Here is a 20,436-nt window from a genome sequence, read left to right on the forward strand (position 1 = left end):
TATATATTAATGGTAATGGCATTTTCATCTGTGTTTTGTCTGTGCCTTTGTGGCAAGAAATATGCTGGTCATTAATACTTGAAATCTCTAGGTATTGTTCAGAATAAAACATATGTTTTTGTTCTAGGGAGTACTTTCTTAGATAAGTTTTCTGAGCATTCTACACTACATTGTGTCTTTTATTTTCCATGAGGATGTAAATGCATAGATGAGGTATCTATGAGTAAAGTCTCTTTCTAATTAAGTAGAAAAATGTGAAATGCTGCCCACAGGTTTGCGATGTCATTTGCTTTACTAGGAAATCTTCCTTCTCTTAGGGCACATTCCAGGATATAAAAATGATTCATGTGTCTTGGAAGTACAGCTTTGGAAAGTTTGTCAAGTTATCTTGAGTAGCCCAAGACCGGGGTGAAATCTCCCCTTCCATTCATTTAAAAAATATTAATATTTTATCTGTCTTTGTATAACTCATCTGTCATCTTCAAAAGGTCATCACAGACAAATTACAGTTTGAAAGAGTGGAAATTAGATACCGGCTCCTCACTTCTGGTTTGCGTTCCAGTATTTGCGGTGCAAAAGGGAACTCGAATCCAGAAGCACATCTGTGATTGCAATAACAAATTAACGAAGAAGATTTAATCTGAGCCACATAATAGAAAAAGATGTTTCGAGAGGATGAAGTCTGAGCTCAGAGATCTTGGCACAGACCTGCTGCAGTGGAGCGGTGCGACCGGAGAGGAGCGGGAGGGATCTGAGAGTGAAGAACTGCATGTGAATTAAGCCAAATAATTAAGTGATTTAAGCGTTAATCTAGCCAACCCTCCGAGTTCATTCAGAGAAGCAAAACATAGATCATTCCATCGTCAAGGATTCAGTTTAGCCAGGACATTGAGACCAACCCTTCACTTGCGTTCAAAAAATTCTTAAATTTCTCATTGTCTGAAACCGATTGTGTCTTTTTGCCTTTCAATAAGTTTCATTTAGCTGCAATTACTCTGGCTTCAAAATCTTGAAATCAAACGAATTAATGAAAATGGAAAATCAGAACTCTTTCCTAATTAAGGACTGAGCTTTTCAAGGAATATGAAAGGATCTAATTTAGAGAAAGATGTTTGGAGAGCATGAAATGTGGCTTCAAGGAGATACATGTGCATTTAATATAACTTACTGAGCGGAGCCAGATTTGTATTGACGGGAGACAAAAAGCATTTGAAATCCTCTTTCAGTGACAGAACAATTTATGGGCTTTCTTGAAGCCTTCTGAGCTGACTTGCAGTTTGCTGAAATGGGTGGCCATCTCAGTTTGCTTCTCGGTGGACACAGCTTCTACTGTATTTTGCGTTCTTGCTTTCTCTGTTAGTTAGCTGAACCATGGAAACATTGGGAGGGGGGTGGTTGTGATTTTTGGTTTTGCTCCTCAGCTTTGTATGAATGTGGAGAACCCTCCATCCCGGGACTCCTGCAGTCACAGAAGGCTCTGAGGATGCAGGTGACACTGAAGGGACCTAAAGAGTGGGTGGGTGACTCAGATAATGTCTGTGATGGGTGCAATTCAGATTGGACTTAATTTCCTATTGACCTGGAAACATTTCTCTTATCTGCCACCTGCCCAGCGTACACGAGTACATTGTGCATGCAGGCCCCACGCAAAATACATGGAACTCATCAGCTCGTGTCCTCCTCGGCGTGCCAGACATCTCCCACTGGGGAGAACATTTGCAGTGATAATCTGGAGGAAGTGCCATTTCTTATCATGGGCAACTTAGTAATTATCTTCAGTATTAATTATCGTCATTATTTTGATCACCCCTAGTGCACGGCACATTCTGGGTTCCCACAAATGTACGCTGCAATAATGATGCGCATAGAAGTAGAGAAGAGGTGTTTCTAAAGCGGGTCAGGTTTGCTGTTCGGCTCCAGCTCTGATAAAACACAGTGGATGTGTGTCTGGTAAATGAGATAGGAATACTCACAGAAAAAGTGGCAGGACAAAGGGGTGAGCTGCGTAAAATACAATGACAGCGGGTAGATAGTGGACATACAGGCTTTGATACAGGCCATGCTTGACCTTGATATTTGAGTACATTGGAAGAACACAACATTATAATCAAACTTCTGGTAAAAGAAGGTGACAGGCCCCAGTGTCCTTACAAAAAGGAGGAATTTTACTTTTAAAGTTATGTGTAGTTTTAAACTCAAATGGGATCTACTAAATCTACATGGCAGAGACCTCAAAGAAGTTCACATACATTTAAAATTGGCAAATATCAACAGCTGTTCACTCACATGATAATTACCCAAATTGCAAAGGACTGTCTGCAATAAGTTCTTTCAATAACTAAGGCTACCAAGACCCACTGCAATTGCTTCCTAGCTGCCAGCTCTATTAAGTTTTGGTTTGTAACACTTTACTACAGAACCGATATGTTTGTTTTCTTCGCACAGCCTTCCACAAAGCATTGTTTAAGCAGCACATAATCTGTTCCAGGAAAGAGGTACTTTTTGCTCCCATCTGTTTGATAGCAAAATGAACAGTTGTGATTGGTACGTGCAGTGTAAATACTGTATAGTGACTGCGGGTTTACTTTGAGCAAATTCCAGGTTATTTTATTCCTATGCCAGGTTTTAGTTGGTTTTTGAGTCAGAGAAAAATTTCTGATGTTGGGCTTGAACTTTTTAGGTGTTAAACCTCCCTCTAACAGAGTGACTCGTTGTCATCTGAGGTGATAGTAAAAGGCTGCAACAAGAAGACCTGACAATGCAGCAGGTACCAGGAGGATGAGGTGCCACATGCTTCTCAGCCCTCCAAGGCTGTGGTGTATAATATCGAGTTGCCTTTTGGAATATAAGACAACATAAACACTCTCCCAGAGACTTACAGGCCTGTGGGTATTGCTATTTTAACTTTTTTGGGCAGCAAAGTAACCAGTCTTTTAACCAAACTCTTCAGCTAATATTTTTTTTTACTGTTAAAAAGACCTTTATATTTTCAGGTCTTTCAAAAACCTAAAATGGGCATAGGTGCAATCAGTGTCCTGCCTGACCCCTTTGGCGAGATTGTGGTGCATCAGGGGACAGGCAGGGCTTGGTCTTTCCGGCTGGGTGAGGGAACATGTTGTGATAGCAAACAACACACCCCTCCATCAAACTCACATTAAAAAGCACTGCTGCTCTTGGCCTGCTTCCAGGCTGAGGACCTGCCAGTTGTACTCATGGTCTGGGTAGAAACTCATTTTCTCCATGAAGTCCTTACCTAAATGACAAAATGTAGTGGCTTTAGGTAGATCTATGGAGAGAGTCCTTCAAAGAGGTGGCAGGCAGCAGCTCAACTGGGGGCCTGTTTGGCTCACATCGCAATAAATCATAGAATCACAGGCTGGTTTGGGTTGAAGGGACGTTCCAAATGCACCCAGTGCCCCCCCTGCCATGAGCAGGGACATCTTCACCAGCTCAGGTTGCTCAGAGCCCCGTCCAGCCTGGCCTGGGATGTCTCCAGGGATGGTTCATCCACCACCTCTCTGGCCAACCTGGGCCAGGCTCTCACCACCCTCAGGGTAAAACATTTATTCTCTATAGCTCCTCTGAATCTACTCTCTTAGTTTAAAACCATCACCCTTTGTCTTATCACCACAGGCCCTACTAAATGAAAGCTGGCTAAAAGCATACATATTTTAAATTATTTTTATTACTTGTTCTTAATACAAACTTGAGTTCACAGTTTGCAGTCGTTTCCATTCAGTCAAAACCATATGTTGTTGCGTTTTCCTTTCTTCCTTCCTTTGTGATCCGTGAATCTAACGAATCACCCTCTCCCAGATGCAGAGCAGACTCCTTGCAGGTCATCAGGCGCGCAGAGAAGTGCAATAAATACACACCGAGCGTTGGTTTATGTTGGTTTGCATCCATCCTGCTGCAAAGATACAGGAAGGGCTTCAATACCTCGCACTGGCTGGTTTGCGTTACAACTCGCATCCTTCTCCCAAACCACATCCTGAACCAGAGGACAGGGGAGCTCGCTCCCCATCGGCTTTTTCAAAGCGTTGGCAACACCAGTCCCCTTCTCCATGATTCACTCACGTTTGTTCTCTGAACTTGTTTTTAGGAATCTTTGAAAGATTTTTGATTTCCCAAGTTTGTCCTGAAAAGGGAGTATTGATTTTTTTTGACCTATTTTTAACCAATATAATTCAGCAGATAATTGGATGGCTGCTTTAAAAACCAAGACTGCCCTATTTGCTCTGCTTAGATTTAATTAAGAAGAAATAACACATTTTGCTTCTTTTTTTTAGTGTATAAAGTTGTGAATTTTCTGATAATCCCTGTTTAGCCGGCCAAATGCACATAAATACATTTTAAGACAACTTCAGTGCCTGATAATGAAAATACGGTGTAAATGTTGAATTCAGCTTTCATGCCCGACTTTTTACTGACACTAAATAAGTTCATAGCACAACAACTCAGCCTCAGAAGATGCAGATTTCTTTAAAACATCAAACTGGTTATTTTGGATTTGCTCATGGAAGATTTGACCCATAGTGTTATGACATTTTGAGCATGTTTTAGCCAGGTTATTCTTTAATTTTTAAAGAACATAAACTAGAAATACCTCACCAAAAGGATCTAGCTAGACCGTAAGTACGCTTTCCCTTTCCCAGAGTAGTCATTAGCTTTGTATTTCTGCATGGAAACCAGGAAACTGTGTGCTGAAGCTGTGTGGTTTTATTGATTTTGGTCTGGCACAATTAACTTCTCAATTTCCTCTTTCTTGAGCATTATTTGCTTGAATTTTTAACTCTGAATAGGGATCTTGGGACACCAACAGTGAGCAAGGAACTGTTAATTTTAAGAGCCCTTTATAGGGATTCGTAGGAGCTTCAGCAGATGTTGCCAAATAACCTGATGGCCAGAGGCTGGGACTGGCAGTGGTAGAGAAGCAGCGCACCTACACATTTATTCTATTTAAATCTAAAAAAAATAGAAATTATGCCTTCCAAATAGAAGAATCTTGCATCTCTGTACAGTCAGCAAGAAAGGAGTGTTACCGTTCCGTTTTCAAATAACCATTTTATTTTAAGGTTGGGAACAAACTTGGAAGTTCTTTCCTATGTGATTGCAGTGGCTCAGCCAATTTATTAAGGGGCTGTGATTCCTTGCAATGCCATTAAAAAAAAACAAGCTGCAAAACACTTCGTTCCCTTTGTTGCTACTCATTATATACAACCACAGGGATACACGCTTGTCATTTGACAGTGAGGAAAGCACAGCTGAGTTCACTGCCCTCAGGAACTGCCAAACCAATATGAATTAAATGTTTCTACTTTTCATGTCCGCATGAAATATCGCTGGGGTTTGGAGGTGTTCGCAGGAAACACAGCCTCTTGTGTTGGCTTCTGAACTCACGCCAAAAGAAAAGGAAGAAATACTTATTGATTTAAAAGCGAGGCATGCAATTTATAGTATTCATTGCCGATTGTCATTATCTTAAAGGTATATACTTTGTAGACAGCTTGTGTTTGTTGGGTGGAATTCCAGTTATCATGGTAAGATTCCCCAGGTGGTTTTATTTCTTACAGATTTTCTAGTTTTTCTCTCTTTGTGTATTACAGATAGTAGAGGGGTAATATCAGCCCAAAGATACGATACATATAATCAAGCCTTTTAGCTTGTGAAGACGCCAACACAGGACCTCGGTGTGTGACAAATAAAGTGGGGGGAAAAAGGTATTTTCACATCGATAGCACAAAATGGCATAGAATTTATGTATATTTATGTACTGGAAATAATGTACTCTTTCCTCAGTTATGCAATCTCTAATTCCTGATGTTAGCTATTCAGATACAAGAAAATGCATCTAGATTTGTGTGGAATGTAACTATTTCAGAAGTCCTTCATTTCCAGAGCTATGCTTAAGAGATAACGCAAACTTGTGACCCTCACTGTTTTTGAGTTGGAATTTCTGGTTTAAGAACCATAGAGGAGAAAGTAAATAGGGTCTTATCCTTAGAGTAAATGTTGGGGCTTTTTGCAGTTTAAGAATCTGGATTAAAAAACATCACCAGATTTTCCCCTGGTAGAGTACGTTGAGATTATCCCCTGGTAGAGTATGTTGACCATCACATCATCGAGTCTGGTTTGACGTGTGCAATACTGGGGGAAACCATGTAACCAAAAGGCAACAGTCCTTGTTGGCCAGTTGCGAGTGGGGAATTTCTGCATGAATGAGCTATTTATTTAGGTTCGTTTTAAATACATGCTCAAGTTTCAGGTATATATTCTGGTTTCTCTGTGCTATGGAGATGTCTTTTCCCTATTCCTCTCACTGTTCTCACGAGCAAACACTGATTTTCTTCTAAAGCCAACTGCCTTGTATAACACCATGTTAAGCTACTATCCATGACCACATATTTATCAGAGCCAGGCTGCTCAAAATAAATGACAGTTGTCTTTTGCATCTCAGTGTTCTTTCCCTATCCTACAGGAACATTGTCTTTTGTTTCTATGGGCTAGTACAGCAATGACGAGCTTTGTGCAAGGCTGGAGTAGCTTCCAGAATCTCTTCTGTCCTTGTCACTGATGATGTGATTTCTCTTACTTCAAACTAAAGCCCAGGCAACTAATTATTAAACGAGGCTTTGCTGCATTTTTATTTCTGGTCCACATTGAATGGCACAAATCTTGTTGCGTACAACTAATTGCAATCTGTAGTTTTCCTTAAAATTAAAGTTGGACTTAACGATCCCTTCCAACTCAGGACATTCTATTTTTTTTTCCTATAGCATCGTGCCAATTTTGACTGATTTCAGAGTAGGAGCGTCCCGCTGGTGACCTGTCAGGATGGATCCTGCAATCTCTGATTGGCACTTTGTGGGTGTGGGTCGACTCGACCGCCCGTGCAAAGTCAGCCCTGTTGCAAGTTTGCCTTTAGTAAAGTTAATAGCAGCTCTGAAGGGACTGGAAACCGCTTTGTTGGGTTGAACAAACCTGCCTATTTCAGGCTACCATGTTAGGATATAATTAAAACTTCGAAACCAGAGAAGGAAAATCATCCCTTTTGGTTCTATGTCTTGTGCTGATCTCTGTTCTCAAATACTGGATTTGGATATCTGATACAGCTGAAAATGCTTTTCGCTTTCCGAATGAATTAATGCCGCTGTTTTGAGTTTATTTGCACTCTTTCCCTTGTCTATCGATATTTCCTTTTATTTCCACTACATGATTGCTAGAATATTTTTTATTTAAAGTTGTGCCGGTCTAACTCATGTTTCTTAATCCAATAAAATGCCTTATCTGTAAAGGTGTAAAGACATATGCATTAGGACTGTCCACTTAATCACTTGTCTCTCTCTCCAAATGCAATAAGAAATTACTCAAAGTGTCCTATCCCAATCTCAGCAGTGAGTATCAAGGGAAAAGCTGACGGCACCGCAGTGTTTCACAGTCCCTGCCAACTCCGCAGCCCGAAGGAAGAGATGATCCAGAAATGATTAAGACTTTTTCCTACATTACTGTGCAGAAAAATATGCTCGGTGACAACTACTTTGTATTCGGATTCCAGAATGGGCATCCCACCAAGGTGAACAAATGTACTCCAAATGGACAGCTACTAGTATTTCAGGCATAAAAACTGACTTTTTTTTGAGGCTGTCATATTATTATAAGAAAGTCCCTGGAAGTGTGCGAAGCTCAAAATCTGTTACTGAGAGTCTGTCTTGGTATTCATGGTGATGTGATAAAACATGAGCAGCTGAAGGAAAGAAAGTGTTATTGCCATTTTTGAGCCACTGCTCTTGTACTGTCTTGATTCCTTCACCAGAAGTACCCATTCGCTCACATCTGTGTTTAGGCAGCATGTCTTTAAATCAGTTTACATGCGAAGTAGACAGAGACAAGAGGATGAAAACTATTGTCAGGTCCATTTTGCAGATTTTAAGTTGGAGGAAAGAACTGGACAAGGGTGAGTGAAGCCCCAAAAGAATAAGGTGCAGTAGGCTGGCTCAAGTGGAGGGGTGTGGGGTTTCCCACAATGAAACGCTGTGTCCCAGCCAAGACACGAGTCCGTGGTAGAGCTGGGATCCCAACACCATCTCCAGGTTCACACAGGAAGTCCTTAACCTCCAAACCATCCTTTCTGTTCTCTTTCTGTATAAAGATCTGGAGATCAAAGTGATTCAAAAGGCGACAAAAACTTCAATAGTACTTAAACTCATGTACTAGTTAAACTAGTTTTACCAGTACATATTGATTTTCATTCCATTGTAAGAATACGAGAACTCTGACAGAAGTAGCTGCTGTCTCACCAGCTTCCAGTTGTTCAGGTGCTGCTTTATTCATCTGCTTTTAATCTGCTTTACCTGAGAGTTCTTGCTTGGTCTTACCTTACCTTACCTTTAGAATATTGTGTTTCACTAATGCACATTCACAGTGATATCCCTCAGCAAGCAAGGAAAAAATTACTGGGGAAAATAGTTTTTCTTTTCTGCTGATACAATTTGCCGTAGATTTTGAAAGTAAGTGCTCTAAATAAGAGGGGGAAGTTATGGAGGATACTGCTTCAGTCATCCCAAAGTCAGTTCTGCCTCTTCAGATATCAGGGAAGGGTTTGTGTGCATTGGTGAAACCTTTTCTTACGCTACAAAAGGCATTGCCAAAAAAAGAGAAAGCAGCAAATTGTACTGAAAGAGTAGAGAGAAGTAGGAAACGTAAGTCAGTAGAGAAAAGAAGGTAGAAGCACACATCATTATTTATTATGGTTTAAAAACTGCTACTCTTATAAGGTTCACTTTACATTCACATTTGATAATTTTAAAGGCATCATTGTGGGAATAAGTTTTGGTATCAGCATGGAAATGGTTTATAAGGAGTGGTTCTTTCTGAAATGTGCCTTCACAACGTGCCTTTTCAATTTTTGTAACAGAAAATATACAACAGGAATCTAATATCTGTGTTTATGGTGATTCCCATTTCATCCTGCAACTCGGTTTTGAAAATATTGATTGTAATGAAAAGCGTTAGAGATTCAAAATCAGCTTTTACGGTGTGGTACAGAACCACGCAAATACTTCAGGGGAGACTTCACGACTGCTGAAATGTAAAAATGTAAAAGATTTTAGTTTCTTTCACAAGTGTATACCTTAAAAAAGGGAGAAAACAACAAAAAATCCCACTGTTTCTGAATGATCTGTGGTTTTCTTTCGCATGACAAATGTATCATTTGAGGTGTTTATGTGTTTCCCGTCACCATCCCACCTGAGCAGCCTGTCATTTTCACTGTATTTATGCTTATGACTGCCAGTCAGAATAAGAAAAAGTACAGTTTCATCTCTTCCCAGATGGCAAACGAGGAAATGAGGCATTTGTTTGAGAGAAAAATCTATGGTACAGCAAGAATTTGAACCTGGGTGCCATGCAAAGCAGCGCAGCACCCTGACTGGGGACATTACTGTGCTCGATAAGGAGAAGCTCCAGCTTTAGGAATTCTCTGAGAGATGTTTTTGTCTTGTACCAGTCTGCTTTATTCTGCAGCTGCTTTTTCAACTTCACAACTTACTAACATCAGTTGACTGTCAAATAAGTACCACTGAGAACGCATGAATAAACAGTTATCATTTACATATTAACAGAGGGCCTTTAGCTGAAAAGGGTCCATTTGTGCTACTGCAATATCTTAATTATTTACTGTGTTATATTGTAATTAATTGTATTTTACCCTCTAAAAAACTCTCTAGTATCTATATCTTACGGGGTTTGGAACCGATGTGCTGATATCCAAGCGGTAATCAACAGTGCCTCTAAATATTCATGTCAATAAATGACTCCCATGTGTTTGCTGAATGCCAAGGATAGTCTGAACATTTATTTAGTATTCTAGTGGGATCTGCTTTCTGCAAAGTTCACAGAGATGCAGAATTTCAATAATGTTGCTATTTTGCATGGGGAGAGAGAAAACACGTTTGAATTTGCACGAGCAGCGGGGCAGGACACAGAGGAAAGCAGCGGCATCTCAGTCACGCTCTGCGCGTAATAATCTCCGAGAGCACTGGGCAGCTGTCAGCTAGTTTTTATTATAACAAAATTACAATTTTGTTTAGTCTACGACAGCCTCCTCAGAATTTCACTTTTTAATAAACATTCGCCGTTTTCTAAATAATGTAAAAATCATTGCGTTTCGTAGGTGGGGTGCCCCGTGCAGCTGGGGCTCCATCAAGGCACCCCTACGGCAAACACAAAGTCAGCCACACTTCTCAATAAATCAATTCAATACTAGAACTCTAGAATTATCCTGCTTCAGTATTGCAATTGGCTGACTGAAATCTTCGGAAAGGCATATTGAGTGTACAGAGGAATAACTGATTGATGGAGCTACTGTGGAATTTTAAAACAAGGAAATACTCTCTCACAATCCAGTAATTTTTTTTAATGAAATGTAAGCTAAATGTAAACAGGCTTAAAATATATGCAAGTTCAGACTCTTGGATTAAGAGCAACTAGTGTATCATAAACTGTGCTTTCTTGATTGAAGTAGAGTTTCAAGAGGTTCTATAGGTGCGCTGCCCCTTGCAGCGAACTAGTGTCTGAGCCTCCAGCTCCTTCTGCTTCTGATGGCAAGTGGATCACCAGACCTTTCTGATGCTCTTTCACAGCTTCCAAAAAAATAGGCTATTTACCTTTGAATGCTTGAGAAGGCAAACAACTTGTTTTAGAATCAGGGGAATGCAAGATGAAGATTGCATGCAGCCCTGATGGTGCTGAAAATGCAATCCAGATGTCCTGGTCCCTGCTCCGTGCTGGAGTGCAACTGGGATTTCCGTGTGCTCAGCTCTTGATGTCTTGTTTAGAAAATTCTCTTAAATGCTTGAATATGTACAAATACTGTGTCTACTGCTCTCACAGAGATACTTGATAGTACGTACCATTGACCGTATTCCTATTTTTTTTTTCAGCTACAACTTTATCATTCCTTATAAAAGGTATCAAATACACATTAAAACATTCAGCTGTTTACAGGGAAAAATAGTTCAGCATGAGTGTACTTTATGTTTCGTTTACGTGATGATCTTAGATCATGCGTGCAGTTGTACGTATACAGCAAGATAGAGCATTGATAAGAGATTATAGTAGTGTCTATTGCAGTTATGCTATTATATAGAGAGGAAAAAGAGAAAATTCAGCACTGTGTGAGATGTCTCCTGGAACTGATTCGTATTGCATCACTATGCTTGTCTTCCCAGGTGAGACGCTTTCTGATGTGCAAAGTTGCAACGATACAGTTGCTTGAGGGTGCATCGTGGCCTCTTGAAGACGGAGGGTTGAAATCCTGCTGCCTCTCAATGTTTGTTCGCACTGAGGTGGCACTAAGGAGCTGGGACACCACACACACTTCTCTTTGTAGCTGTTTGCTCCTCCGTGCAACCACAGACATGGCAGAGAGGGGTGTGGGACGATGGGCTTTGGGTTTGGACTCAACCCACTCTATTTTCCTTTTTCAGAATCACCCGGCATTGCTGCAGTTTGTGATACAAGCTGAGAGTAAACATCTGGTCATCGATTTGGAGAGGAATGAGTAAGTACCCTTGTTGCATGTTCACTTTGTACTGGCGGTTCTCAGAGAAGGGTTATCATTTTAAAATTGATGGTTTAAAAGTAACCCAGGGCCACGTTGGCTACTGGCCCCTAACAAGAGAGTATTGTTCCAGTTTGGGTCATGTGTGTTTGGACGTTGCTTTTAGAGCAAGAATCTCCACAGTCGTCTGCATTTATGTGGGACTGAAAATGGACATGTTGCCTCTCCGTGTTTTCCTGTTGGTCGTTATTTTTATTTGATTTGGGTTTGTCCTACTTTCCTGTGGTAAGCCCTGTTGCTGATGGTAATGTGGAAAATCCTTCAGTCTTTGGAAGGTGTTTTGGAGGACTCACTCTCCTGGCACTGCCTGTGACCGCGGTTGCTTCCATGCAGTGGCCATCGGCGTCTGCTCAGGGAAGATGGATCAAGGGTTTGAGCTTAACCCCTCTGGACTTTTAATGGGTTTGGTGTCAAGGGGCTGATGATGGGACGTTTGTGCTGTTCACAGGGCCCGTGATCAAAGCTGAGCTTGTGCCCTTGTTTGTGGGTTGAAAATATTGTGTCTTCTTCCATGTGCTCTTGACAACTCCCCCCCATATCCATCAGCTTTCAGAGGGGACACCGGGGGCTGTTGTAGAGATGGTCCCACTGGCAGAAACCCAGCAGAGTTTTTACAAAGGGATACAGAACTGTACAGAAATGACGTCACTTCTCTGCAAGTCCATGACAAATGGAACCAAAGTCATCCAAGTCTTAGTTTAACTTCTCAAACTGCTTTTCCTCTAATAGCATCTCAAGAATATATTGTGGGAATTCAGATCAGGGCAACTACATGCTGCTTGTTGAAGGCAAATCAAAGACCACTCTCAACCTAGGGAGAACTTTTTGTAAATGTTAGCAAGAATCTATGAGTTCTGTAGGTTTCCTTGCTGTGAAATAAAAGCAGCAGAGGGTTGGGTTTTTTTTACTGTAATAGAGAGACCATAGACCTAAGCAGTGCAGCTTTATGTGCTAAGAGGAGGGAATGTGCATGTGAAAGCAAATGTCTGAGGGAGACCGGGTACAGCCTGGAGATGGACGATGTCAATGGAAAATGACAGGGCACTGCTTTAGTCCTCTGTAGTAAAACAAAACACTTTCTATTTCCAGTCATTTGGAAGAGTCTTAACATTCAGCCTAGACATGAACAAGAAATTTTTGACAGTGAGGGTGGTGAGAGCCTGGCCCAGGTTGGCCAGAGAGGTGGTGGATGAACCATCCCTGAGACATCCCAGGCCAGGCTGGACGGGGCTCTGAGCAACCTGAGCTGCTGAAGATGTCCCTGCTCATGGCAGGGGGGGCACTGGGGAAGTTTTGAAGGTCCCTTCTAACCCAGACCGTTCTGTGATTACTCAGCTGTGAAAATAATCCAGTTCACTTTATTATTCAACATCAGGCCCAAATGTTGAGCTCTCTACATTATTTTTAATGCTCCTTAGTTGTTCATTTCCTATCCTTGAAGGGTATGTAGATCCCCCATGCATAGGCTGCTCTGTTTCAGTAAGTAGAGGAGGATTTAATTCCTTTTGTAAACAGGGATTTAACTTTATATTCTGGTAATCTTTGTCAAAGGGCGTGCCTTCCTTCAGGAATGGGAAGTATGCAGCAATTGAGGAAACTATTTACATTCCATGTCAGCAATTAAAAGAACGTAAAACTGCTAATACAGGCCTTGCTGAAACTGTCCAAACTCTCTTGTACTTGTAATAAAGTCAGATTTAGAAAATGGTAAGATGCAATCTCTACCTCTTTTAGAAGCAGGACATGGATATTCAGTAAATTAACTCTATGAGCATGTGTCTGACTAATCAGATTTGGAGAGGTTGAGATCTGCTCCTTAATAAATTTATTAATGATTATTTTTTAGTTTACCTCTCTCTTTGGTGCGGTGTCCACCGGAAGATTTGCATTCTATACGAGTTTTGTGTGCTGTTAACAACATGAGGTTCCTCAACCTTGCAGGAGCTCCTAGGCAGGATAGTAAAACACTAGAATTACCCTTTGGAGCATATGAGGCAGTTCATAGATCCCAAACCACAGAAAAAGCTGGTCATGGCTTTGCAAAATCATTCGTCCCTTTTCTGCAGTATTACTGACTTTGATTTTCAGAAGAATTAATGGTTTGAATGTTGCAGGTCTGCGCAGAAGTTGCTTTGGTGAGTGTGTGTGTAGTTGCATTTGTTACGTGTTTCTGTAAATAACACAGCACATCAGTCTGTGCTCCCCGGGGCAAACAATCTCAAAGCCTCTCTGCTTGTCTGTGGAAACTGGTGCTTGCATTTCTTCTGCTTGTGATGATGGTGTTGGGCATGTTGTCCCTGGCACGGAGAGGCAAGTGGCAGCAGAGGAGATGAGACATTGGGGGCACGTAGCAAACGGCATGGACGCGCTGCTGCTTCCAGGGGCTTCTGCAGGTTCATGGAGCGAAAAGTAATGTCCAGGAGAGAAATGAGAGAATGCAGAGCAGGGGTGGGATAACAGCCGGTGGGCCTAAGGTATATGATGGACTCCAGAGATGTGAGAAGGTCCCCGGAGAAGGGAGCGAAGTTCCCATGCTGCAGCTCCTGCCCGTGGGTCTCCCAGGCTGCCGAGAGGACCAGCAGATATGGATACAGACCCCATCTCCTCCAGCCTGCTCCATCTTCCTCATCTTGGCACGAAACATGCAGCTCAAATAGCCCGAAAGCATTGATGCTGAGCACTGGAGAAGCCATTCAATCAGCATGCTTTAGGTAGAAGTACAGTGCTAAACACAAACATCTTTTCTTGAGTCATAGGTGACAACACATATGAAGCTCTGATATGTGTGCTGTTATTTTCCTGTAGTTTCATGTAAAGCATGTTATTCCTTGGAGAATGGTGAGGGTGGAGGTAGATGGGACCCATAAATTACATAATTTCTGCATTGGGTCATGCAAAAAAACCCCCCCAAAAAACTGGATGTGATTTTCCATGGTTAGTAGAAACAGCTGCTTTGAGTAGTCTTGACATTAAACTTCATTTATCGAAAACCTTAGAGATTTTCCAAACCTTGGGTTATATTTCAAAACACGATTCAGATGCATTAGGCAACCCAAGTGGGGACTGATGTGTTAAACCATCTGTTATCTATGGAAATATTTAATGTCAGTTTGGTGTTTTCTGATATTTAGACTCAGCAAGATGTGTTCGTATGTACTGGGCAAGATGTTGTAAGTTAGTTCTGCAAGAGTTACTGGTACCTAACTTCACTGCTCAGGGTTTAAAATCTCTGTGATTTCCAGCTGTTAAGGTTACTTTTGCACATATTCATTAAATACTTCAGTGATTAATTTTCAGGCATTGCACATTTGTAATTGCAAAACCAAAATTATTTCCCATGAATCCAATTTGTTAATTGTAGAAAACCTGCCAGCGAGCTTATACTGCAAGTACATTTCTTACTATGATTAAGTTGCAAAATATGGTTGCACTCTCGAGAACCTTAAGCTCTGTAGTACCTTAAATGTTTTAGGAACACTTGTCATATGGAGAGATTTCCAGAATCAGCAAATCATCGATCAGCTGCAAAATAAACCACTCTGCAGAGCAGCTGACTGTACTGGTGTGCATTACATCAACAATACTGATGCCGTTCTCTTGTGCAAGGGACAGTAATGTATGCACATATAAAGTCCTTTAAAGTTGATTGCAGCATGTGGATCTGAGGGGAAAGCAGGCTGACTATTGTGTAAATGAAACAAACCCCCTGTAAGATTAAATCCGCGTTGGAGAGTGGAATGCTATGTGACTACTGGCTGGTTTTCTGCGACTGGAAACATTTTGCACTCTGTCAGAAGTAGGTCTGTACACAGCAGAGTACTTAAGTGTTCTTTTAACTTTAAGCATATGAGTAATCCAGGTAAAGTCAGTGGAATTACTTATTTTCAAAATTAATTTCATGCTTAAATGATTTGCTGGCAAAGGTCATAATTATGAATGTCAAAGGAATATAACTTTGAACAGATGTTAGAGAGCGCGTTCAGTGCCGGCTCCTGTGTATAGCTGAGCCTGTGGCAGATGAAAAGCTGAGGCCAGTGGAGAGCATGTGATGGGCAGGATGGAGGTAGGATGGCACTGCCTCCAGGACATCGGCAGCATCTCAGCTGAGTCCTGGGGTGTCACTGCGCAGCTTTGCAGAGTGATGGGCGAGGCTGTGGCTGACAGACCATTGCCAGAGTCCAGAGCAATGTGCAGATAGAAAGAAAAAGCGCAAGTCTTTTAGAGAAGCGGAGTTCACTAATCATTTCCCCATAACTTAATGCTCTTTTTTGTCAGGTTTATGACACAGCCTTTAACAAAGCAATATAAAAAAATGAAATATATGTGGTTAGATTGCTGCCTTTTATTCTCTCGGTAAAAATTATTCTGTTTATCAGGAGGAAAAATCCATCCTAGGCCATGGTATAAGTCTCCATCTTATCCTTTAAATCCCTGAGGATCCAGAGATGTCCAGAAGTTCAGAGCATCTCTGACTGTCCCCCTTGCACGGTTACCACTTCTACATGGATGTATTGGGGTGTAATGGGCCAGGATTGGAGGTCACCTGAACGCTTATCTCCAGGACAGAGGAGGTTCCAGCAGCATTCCTTCCATCAGAAAAGCAGGCCCTGGACATCTTCACACTCATGTGAACTGTTCCAATGAGGCTTTGGTGTTCGGAAACCTTTTCTGTTATTTTTTTGGTTAAAAATAAAGTAGTTATCTCTTCTCCCTGACCTTTCTGAATAGGAGCACTGACCGGTGTGCAAGTGACATTCTAGCTGGATTAGTTTAGCAGGGAAACAACCCATTTCCAGTGCCAAAGAAAATAACTGACAAAATTTGTTAATGAATTGACATGCTTATATGCAATCAATGGCCTGAAAATCAAATCTAAACAAACAAATACCAAATAGAGAAATGGGACCTCTCAGATATATTTGCTGTTATAACTCTGTGCTGCATCTTAGCCAAAAAACGATGACCCCTGACTGTTTTATCTGCAAATGCTGGAGCTGGCAGCTGTACTGCAGCATTTCAGCGTGAGCTGACAGTCGGGGTTTCACTTTAATTGCAGTAAAAGTTTCACGTTAATGGAAGGAACAATTTTTCCCTTCTGTAATGGCAACAGTCGAATGGTTTGCACCACACTGAAATGTGAAGATTCAGCTCCCACAGCTACAGTAATGATGGTATTGATCCCTGGCTCTAATGGAACAGGTATTTGCTGTGTCTGTGTAATATAAGCGTGGCATATTTAGTGTGGCTGTTGAGATACCAAGATTTTTTCTATAATAGAATAGGTCGGTATTGGTGAAGGTAGTCGAGGTTGTGGAGTTGGGGCTCCCTTTGGCTGTGACCTTTTGGAGCTGTGTGTTGGAGTGAAAAGCTTCAGCTCCATCAGGACAGAAACTGCTTCTTCATATGTTTTTCCTCTCCTTATATAAATACACCAAAAGAAAAGAATAATGAGAGAAGGTATTTGTACACTGATATAATATGCTCTAAGTGGAGAGGATAAAAAGACTGGAGTTTCTATTCTGGAGACCTTCTTGTGGCTTATTGTCATAATCTCTAACACGGCCAAGCTTCTTCTCATCCCATGCCCCATAAAACAGCAGGACCATGGGGCAAAGCCAAGTCTGTGTCCCCTTCACAGCCCAAACCCTGGGGCCAAGGAGAGCCAGAGCTGCTCTGTCCTTGTCCTGCAGCCTTGGCACACGCGAAGGACTCAGGGGACGATCCCCTTTCTCAGATGGGAAGACTCAGATATGGAGGAGTTTAACATTTCTCTACGTACTGCAGCAGTACAAGCCTTGTTCACATAGCATGCAGAGAAAATTGGAGTCTGATGGGTAGGACAGGTACTGTTTTCCCTCCACAAATGTTTTCCTGAGAGTGGTAGTTTCCAGTGCTGCATCGGTTGTCAGCTTTGAATCAAGTTAACACAAGGTTTTGCTTGTTCAGTGTCTGTCAGTCAGAGCTGTACCTTCCAATTAAATACATAACAATAATGGAGAGGGAAATACACTTGCTGGTGCAATGGATTTAATGAAGAAGTGCCTGCTTTAGATTTCACTCCCCAGATATATTGCAGCAGTAGAACATTATATTTTCAGAGCTGTGTTTTAATCTCCTTTCGTACTGCAGAATGTGAGGTTTTCAGCATTTCATTTTGACAGGGCTGAGCAGCGGGGTCGGGGAGGAGAGCTGGCTGCAAGAACACAATAGGAATGTGCGCTCCCGCGGGCGGGCTGGAGTCAGCGCGATCGCGATGATAACGAACACGCAGGCAAAGTACAATCATCTGGGACTGTACAATGAATGATGAGGGGAGAGGAAAAAAAAAAAAGAAAGAGAAAAACCCCATTTTCTGGAAACCTTGTAATCTCCCATGGATAGTCACATGCCAGCACACGTGGCGCAGAAACATTTCGTGGCCTCGTGGCCACCGTTTTGCAGGTTGGCAGGAGAAGTTTGGGTGCGTCCAGCTGGACCCAGGCTTTGCTTGCAAACCTCGTGGGTGTTCCTCACGTGTTTCTGCTATCGGCTGCTTGAGCAGGTTTCAGATTGCTTTTGTTTTGTGGTGTTTTTTAATTTGCTTCTAACAAGAGTGAGCAGATTTTTCAATAGCGGGGAAGGGGGAACATTGAATTCGGCTTTGCATCCTCACGTGCCCCCTTGTTACCCGTTTCACAACACGTGTAAAGGTACCAGCTCAAAACCAAGAGGATTCTCATGCTTTTCAGAAACGTTTGTGGATATTGCTTTCTGGCTTCAGAAACACAGGGAGGACTGTAAATGAGTTTTCAAGTCAAAATTGTGGGTGAACTTGCTTTTAATGAATCTTCTATCAGAGATTTTCACTGTGATGCTCAGTCCCAGGGGTCCAATGTCTTTGAAGAAGAGCAGATATGTGACAGTATATCCAGCACCCCTAGAATTTGCCTTTTTGCATCTAGTGGCATTTTGCTGGCACACACTATGCTCCTCAACGTCTCCTGAAGGCTTTCTAGAAAGAACACTGTTGCCTTCATGAAGTTCTGTAGGGAAAGATGCCAGCTATTTAATTTGCGTAGAGTGTCCACTGTTTCACGTATGTATTTATAGAAGGTTAGTAAATACAGACTACACTGAAGCACAGTTCTTCTGATGAATTCCTCATTATTTTATCTCGCATGTGGAGATGAAAAGCGTTCAAAGGGAACAATTCAATTCTGCTAATAATCCTTGTCCGGGAACCTGATCCGCACCCCCGCCAGGCACAGGGCTGGGCACAGCACGGGCCTCCCAAATCGGGCACTGCTTTCCCAGCTTTTGACTGATCTACACCGAAAGTGGCCCTGAACCTGCTGCAGAGCTTTCCAGGGATCTGCAGGGCGTCATGCCTGGAAATCCATCCCCTTGTCCACGTGTATTGCAGGGTCCTGCACTTGTCCTCCCAAATCACCCTCTGCACAACTGTTGTTGAGTCCTTATGGTGAATGTTGAGTAGTGGAGGCAAGTTCTGTAATGCAGATTTGTGTCTGTACATGTCCAAAGTTATGTAAAACATAAATTAATCTCCAGCATCTCAGTGCCTCAACCCTTCCCCTCTGACCCACCAAAGCATATGTGTGAGGAAGAGGCACACTTTATTGTTTCCCTAAAACACATAGATTTTTATATACTAGACTATCCCTATGTCAGGTTGCTGCTGCTGTTGCATCACGGTCCGTTCAGGTTATTGTTTCTTCCTTGAGTTTGCATTCCGAGGATTTCAGCTGCTTGGTGGATGTATCAAAAAGGAGACAAGAGCAGGAGGAGGATGAGCTGTGTCCTGACAATGCATGTCTGTGTCAGCACCAACTCAAAGAAAGAGCACGACAGTAAAACAAACAAACAAAAAAGGCAAGATGCAAGTATTTGACGTTCTTTTTAACCTTTGCTGTTGCTGTGATATCTAACATTCATATCATGAAGCTTTTTTGCTCTGTCATAAGTTTAGAAAACCAAACTGAACCCCTGATGATATAGACACAGGCATGGTAAAATCCTGATGTTTGGGAGCCTTGTGGTGCTGTCGTCATGGGGTTCAGATACATGAGGGCCCAAGAGGACCTTTTTTCCCCCCACGCACACACTTTGCCCCACGTGATTTGTGTTTTGAGGTCCTGGGACATGGTTTGACACCCCTGTAGCCTTAAAGGAATAGACGTTTATGAAGAAGTGTAGGGATATTTTGAGGGGCTAAAGAGAAATTAGTCATCCTGTTCTCGAGAAGAGTCAATACCTTAGTTTCCTTTAAAAATCTTGGTCAGGAACTGAGTGCAGGAACTTCCACGTAAATTTTGATCTGGCTCTTTTTTCTTTCTTCCTTCTTTCTTCTTCTTTTCTTTTTTATTTTTTTTTTTCCCTTTTCCTTTTTTGCTCTTTTTTGCCCTTTTCCAGCTGTATTGGCATTTCCATAGCCAAAGTAGGGCGACCTTTGGCATTTCAAGCCCTCCTGTTCTGCCAGGGTGCAGGTGAGGGGGTCAGTGTGCACAGACCCTCCTCTAAAAATACTTGTGTCCTCCTGTCTCACAAAACACAGGGAAAGAGGACGGCCAAGGGGAGGAAGAAATTAATGCCCTGTGTTGACAGGAGAAGACTGTGAGCCCTGGATGTTTCTCTGGGCACGATGTGGTTCAACATCACTGATGTAACGGTTTCTTTCACATTTTTTGAGCGAGGCGTGTGTGAGTCAGGCAGCAGGCATGTCTGCAGAGCTGCTGCTGCAACAGCTGTTTCTCTGCATTTACTTATGGAAGGTTTTCCTCTCATTGAAAGAAAAAAATTAGAGAGAGAGGAGAAAAATG

General features: G+C 42.0%; 1 protein-coding gene across 3 annotated transcripts in view; it reads left to right on the plus strand.

The window, feature by feature from the left end:
* Positions 1–20,436, plus strand: part of ADAM12 (ADAM metallopeptidase domain 12) — a 171,205-nt gene that overhangs the window by 34,784 nt on the left and 115,985 nt on the right. For all 3 annotated transcript variants that reach the window (XR_010473363.1, XM_021292029.2, XM_065066740.1), the window contains exon 3: positions 11,487–11,560. Coding sequence is in view for 2 of the 3 variants with exons in the window: in XM_021292029.2 (XP_021147704.2) it covers positions 11,487–11,560 (74 nt within the window). In the remaining variant the exon portion in view is untranslated. The remainder of the gene's footprint in view (positions 1–11,486; positions 11,561–20,436) is intronic.

The sequence above is a fragment of the Columba livia genome, chromosome 6, assembly GCF_036013475.1.
Source record: "Columba livia isolate bColLiv1 breed racing homer chromosome 6, bColLiv1.pat.W.v2, whole genome shotgun sequence".
NCBI classification, from domain to species: Eukaryota; Metazoa; Chordata; class Aves; order Columbiformes; family Columbidae; genus Columba; species Columba livia.